Source organism: Petaurus breviceps, unplaced genomic scaffold, assembly GCF_028583685.1.
Source record: "Petaurus breviceps papuanus isolate PSGF00001 unplaced genomic scaffold, PetGlider_PUasm1.0 207, whole genome shotgun sequence".
Classification (NCBI taxonomy): Eukaryota; Metazoa; Chordata; class Mammalia; order Diprotodontia; family Petauridae; genus Petaurus; species Petaurus breviceps.
Window position 1 is genome coordinate 33,127,890 of NW_027185850.1, and position 6,000 is coordinate 33,133,889.

A 6,000-nucleotide genomic window follows, 5' to 3' on the forward strand; every position below is an offset into this window, starting at 1 on the left:
CCCATCAACAATCTGTAGGAATTGCTCATAGGCGAGAGTTAATCCAGAATGTTGAGTTTGAATTCTCCTCTTGCAAAAACTCATGTATGGGGACAACTGGGTGGCATAGTGAATAGAGCACCGGCCCTGGAGTCAGGAGAACCTGAGTTTAAATCCGGGCTCAGACATTTGACACGCTTACTAGTTGTGTGACCTTGGGCAAGTCACTTAACCCCAATTGCCTTGCCTTCCCGTCTCCCCAAAATAACCCCAAAACTCATGTTTGATAAAAAACTTTAGATTTCTTTAATGGTCAATGTCATTCAACAGGCATTCATTAAGCACCTTCTGTATACAAGATATTATGTCAGCCAGCCATCCTTGTTCTCAAGGATCTTCTAATATAGGGTTTAATGTTAATAACTATGGTAATAGTGGCTGATATTTCTATGACACTTTGAGGTTTGTAGAATAATTTGTAGAAATTCGATCAAATGAAATAATGCATGTAAATTACCTTCAATAACCTTAAAGTGCCCTACAGGGTGTCCCAAAAGGGCATTTGAAAACTTTAATTGCTTTAAGCTTTAATAAAATGTTAATATAAAGCTTAAAACTGCCCCAAGACTTTTGGTAGACCTTGTATAAAAGTTAACTGTTATTATGGCAACTGTGCATCCTATAGGTTTTAAAATCCCATTTAACTGGTGAGAAAACTGAGGTAAAGAGTTGTTTCTTAAGACTTGCCAATGATCACATAGCTGGTGGGTGTTGGAGACATCATGTTTTGTAGTTCTGTAGGCCCCTGGAAAATAATAAATGTTCACAGTGACTCTGTGTCATCAAGAAGATATATTATGTTCCATGTGTCCTGTTTAAGGAAGCGGGGACTCGTGTAGCATTTTTGAGAAAGGTGGTCATCAAAGGTAGATCAGAGGAGTTCAGCATTTTGTAGGGTAAGCTTCAGATTGTATGGAACATCTCATTTCCTGATCATTTGGCAGAAATCTCGTGTTATTATACAAGGTGTGAGCCCATACTGGACTCATTGGAGTAAAGGTGTAGAGGAAGGAATTAACAAAATGACAGATTCACTGGTGTTTTTAAGTTATGGGTCCTGTAGGGCTGTGGTTTTTTCCTTATGATGTGTCCTGAAACATGGACCTTTTTTGTATTCAGAAAATGGGCATATTTTGTTCTAGGGTTCTTTCTTTTGAAGGGTGTGTGCTGGTTGGTTTCTGCTAGAAAAGATAAGTTCCTTCTGGCCATGTTTCTCAAATCTCATTTGGGAGGAAAAAGGGAGAAATTAGTTGGTCCAAAATGGAAAATTACCATGAGGAAGTCCTTTCCAAAGTAACCCACATGGGGTTGTTTCTTGCTCACAAAGGCCAGAAAAACAGAAATGACTTTGCTGGGAAGTAAGTGAAGGGACAGCTTTTTTAAAAAGTTGGGCTTTGAAACATTGAACAGCACATCTGTTCTGAAAGGTGTCTTTGTCTTATAGATAGAGATGTTTGTTTTTCACTGCTTGACCGCATTGCGTACCTCTGGCCAGGGCCTGAGTTTAGCAGATGTTAGATTGAACAGGTCTCATTGAGTCCATTTTTTTTGGGGGGGGGGGATCTTTACTGGGATTAAGCTTATTAAAAAACTTTTGCGGCTTTTTTTTTTTTTTTACTAAATTCGCAGTAATTTCCCATGGGGATGGGGAAGAGTTTCTTTTATGTAATGTGATAGAAGCAGATTATTTTGTATAAATATAATGTGATTGAGTTAATTAACCTCTTACTTTCACCTTTCATAAAACTGCTGGCTTTAGAAGATATAATTTCACAAGTAGACTTAAAGATGAAGAGAAAGAACTGATAAACAAAAATATAGAAGTATGTATAGAATAATTTTACACATATATACCTACATATATGTCTAATAGTAGCCATCCCAAGGGTGGGGGGAGAGAGGTAAGAAAAAACAGGAAAAAAAGAGAAATTTGCATGATAGCTATGTTGTATGTTTGGAGGGAATAACACGTGTATGGTAGATTCGCAATTTTATGTGCAATCGTCTTTTTTATTGTACTGTGTTATAGAAATACTTGTTCCCTGAACTGAAAATAAAATAAATTAAAAAAAAAGATGAAACAAGTCAGAATTCAAATTTTCAGTGAGTTATTTCATGGTGGAGAAGCCATGTGCAGTCCCTAACACATACCAGTTGTGTGACCATGGGCAAGTAATTTAACTATTTTACCCTGACAACTGTAAGTTACAGAAGAGTTACTGATCAACATTGGTGGAGGGAGTTTCCATACTGGAAGTTCTACACATGTTGGTCTGGACTATTCTGTGGTACATAGTGAAATATTGAATTTGTGTCCCTCAGACACTTTGTCACATTATACATTGTCAAATTGACTTCTTGGCTTTCTGCATTAAAATGGATAGTTTATAGAAGGAAGCATCAAAAGAGTTCCTATCTGTCCATAAGGCCTAGATTCCTGAGTGCAAGGCGTGTAGAAGACGTGACCTCTTTGTTTGGACTGAGATGCTTCCGTGAGTTCGATTCACCAGGACCAAAGACATCTGGAGGGCCTGATTCATTAATCCTCACTGGGTCTTCAGAACCAGAAGATTCAATAAAGGCTGTTTGAAAAAGTAAAAAGGGTTCTGAGGATGGAATGTGCTCATGGAAAAGGAGGAAGTGGGTTGGAAGAGGTTTTTCAAATTAGCTTGGAGGTAAAAAACAACCCAGCTACAGCCCAGGTTTGTTAAGCTGTGAAAACACCCCTTGGGAAGCATCAGAACTTAAGGCTCCAATTCAGTTCAGTTCAGTTCAAATGCCATTTAACCAATGCCTAGTCTTTGCCAGGCACTCTTCTAGGCACAGCAGATCCAGAGACTAAAAGGAAACAGACCTTGACTTCTATGAGTGTGTATTCTATTGGGGGTAGAGGGAAAAACAGCGTAGAAAGAGAAGTCAATACGGCACACAGACAAAGCAAATCTAAAGCAATTGCTTGAGCGAGGGTAGGAAGAACACTTGTTTGGAAGGCCAAGAAAGGCTTTGTGTTAGGAGGTGATGCCTGACTTTAACCCTCGAAGGGGGTTAGAGATTCCAGGAGGTGGAGAATTCCAGGCTTGAGCTATGAGCTGGTACTCCCCGGACCGAGTGCTTGGGGGATGTAGGTGCAAATCCAGCTTACGGCACTTGTTATCTGTGGGTCCAGCAGGCAAGTCACTTAATATTCCTATCTCACGGAGCTATAGTGAGGCTCAAACAAGATAATATGTGTAAAGTACAGGTCTTCAGGAACTAGGGAAATTTAGCCATTGCTATTAATATTAAGGTGATTGGTGTGTGTTGAGAGTTGCTGCTACTCCATACCCATAGTCAACTTTGAGTTTCAGAGCAGGTGCTGATAAACCTTGGTAGGGGAAGACTTCTTGTCTGGGAGTCCCCTGTACCGGTAGAATCCCCATGAGTCAGCAACCAACCAAAAACCCAGGCTGTGCCGTGAACTTGGCTTCTTTCTTGGGCTTAGAATAACTGGTGGGGAGGTACAGTAAGAGGAAGAACAGAGTGCTGATAGTGAGCTTACAGTTTTGATTCTCTGCTTCTGTCATAAGTAAAACAGATTAGTAAATTTCTCTTTGATGATTTGGTAAGAAAAAAAAAATCCACCCCTTTGCCTGAAGAGATATTAGCATTGCAGACAGCATAGTCCTTCTAGTCAAGGCAGAGGAATCAATGCACCTTGTCATCAGGGGATTTATCATGTTAAAAAATGTGTCACCAAGCAGTGTGAGGTTGTAGCAGTCTGTTCTCTGTGCTGTTTCTTTGACAACAGAACCGAACTGAGATAAATCTGGATGGCTGACCTTTGTGTTCAGACACTGCAGATTTAGAGCTTTGAACAAGGGATCTCAGAGCAGATTAACTAGCAGAGTCTAAGTAGAGGAGTCCAATCCTCCCTACTCCAGGACCAGGTCTCTGACTCTGTCCCCAGCACCATCTTTAATAAAATCTCACACTGAAAGTTAACCAAGTCCAGCTTTAATCTTTAACATAACATTTAATTAATAACAATCTATTTAATTTTATAATGTGGATATTTAATTTAAATTTTATGTAAGTTTTATGGTGCCATGAAGGGTATTTGACTTGAATGACTGTATGGCTTTTATATAACTAAACTTTTTTTTTTTTTTACAGTTTTTCTTTCATTTTGTCAGTTCTTGAGTTTTAAAAAAATGTTTTCTTTTTCCCAATTACATGTTAAGACAAGTTCTTGAATCTTTTCCTTTTTAAAAAATAATATTTCATTTATTTCCCAGTTATATATAAAGACAAGTTTTTGAGTTTAAAATTTTATTAATTTTGTTAGTTCTGTTAACTAATTTAATTAACAATTAGGTAAATTTTTAAATTTAATGTTAATTTGTTGATTTTATTATATTATCAGTATCTTTAATCAGCATCATTGTCAACTGTCCTTGATGAAGGTCTCCAATAACTATGGGTCCTATATTCTTATTTTTCCCTCCACATTACCCTATCTTGGATCCAGGTTGAAAGTGTCTATATTCCCAGTCATTCCCCAGCTACCATCCCCCCTCTTCCCCACCCCCAGTCTGAAGGGTCATTAAGCAGTTTGGCCACTCCCAGCTTTTTTACTCCAGCTTCACTGTCACTGAAACAGTGGCATCTCCAATATCACGTGCTTTCCCTGTTTGGATAGAGGCAGGAAGTTGGACAATATGAAGACTTGAAATGGTTTGTTAGTGTTGAGAGCTTCAAAAAGAGGAAAAGGTCACGTAGAAAGGGAAACTCAGACTTCTTAGGATCCTGAATTATAGGCTTAGAGCTAGGAGGAATATGGTCTAACCCCTTCATTTTATAGATGAGGAAATGGAATTAAACAGGGTTAAACTTGCCCAGGGTCATACAGGTAGTGAGTGTCTGAGGCTGCATTTAAACTCGGGTCTTCCTGACTCCAGACCCAGTGCTCTGTCCACCGAACCACTTGGCTGCCCTTGGCTAGTGTCAGACCTGTTTAATTTCAGCTGTGCACAGACAAATGAAAGCTGGGTTCAGGGGTATTTTGTACTGTTCTTTGTAGTCTTTCTGGGCAGCTCAGCTCACTCCTTATAACACAGATGGGTGGTTCAGGTGATGCTCTTGCCTCCGAGGACCTTGTAAATCCTAGGTAGGACAGCTGTCATGTTTGCCAGTTACTAGGCCTGCATGTTTAGGACTGGCTTTTTCCTCCCCGGCACTGGGCCTGCATTTCCCCGATTTGCCAGCCTCTTGGTCAGCGATGGTGCTTCTTAATGGGATAACATTCAGCACCTGGTCCAATCTCATCATTTTTTTTTAAACAAAGATATGGTTATTAAAATATCAGCATCATCCCAAGGTTATGGTTTTAGTGGGACCTTAGAGGTCATCTACACCAGCCCTTCATTTTAACAGATGAGGAAGCTGAGGTTATGAGGTCTACGTGATTTGTCCGAAGTTTAAATGGGCTATAAGTAATGGAGCTAGGATTTCTACACAGGGCCTCTGACTTTCTTTCCTCTTTATCCCATTACACCCAAAGTCTATAATAACACCTTCTGGACGCTCAAACAGGACCTCCTGTCCTTCTCACCTGATACCCACTCCCCCCCCCCCCATCTCCTTAGTGACTTCTTCCTTGGGGACTACCCCAGCCCAGCTTACCCTCACTCACTCTTGGATGCCCTCTGGCCTCCTCACAAGCCTCCTTTTCCTGTCCTCCCCCACTCTCTATATGTGCCATCTTCCCCCATTAGAATGTGAGCTCCATGAAGGCAGGGGCTATTTCTATCTATTTTTTTTTTGTATTCTCAATTCTTAGTTCCATGCCTGACACATAGCAAGTGCTTAAGAAATGCTGGTTCTATCTATCATCCCTTTATCTATCTATCTATCTATCTATCTATCTATCTATCTATCTGTCTGTCTGTCTGTCTGTCTGTCTGTCTGTCTGTCTGTCTGTCT

General features: G+C 40.0%; 1 protein-coding gene across 2 annotated transcripts in view; it reads left to right on the top strand.

Annotated features, from left to right (window-relative positions):
- LOC138165089 (transforming growth factor beta receptor type 3-like) overlaps positions 1-6,000 on the top strand; it is a 229,333-nt gene that overhangs the window by 70,993 nt on the left and 152,340 nt on the right. Inside the window, exon 1 of one of the 2 annotated variants that reach the window (XM_069093237.1) lies at positions 1,106-1,227. The exons of the other annotated variant lie outside the window; for it this stretch is intronic. Within the exon in view, the coding sequence (XP_068949338.1) occupies positions 1,121-1,227 (107 nt within the window). The 5' untranslated portion in view covers positions 1,106-1,120. Of the gene's footprint in view, positions 1-1,105; positions 1,228-6,000 lie in introns of those variants that run through there. 2 annotated transcript variants of the gene reach the window in all.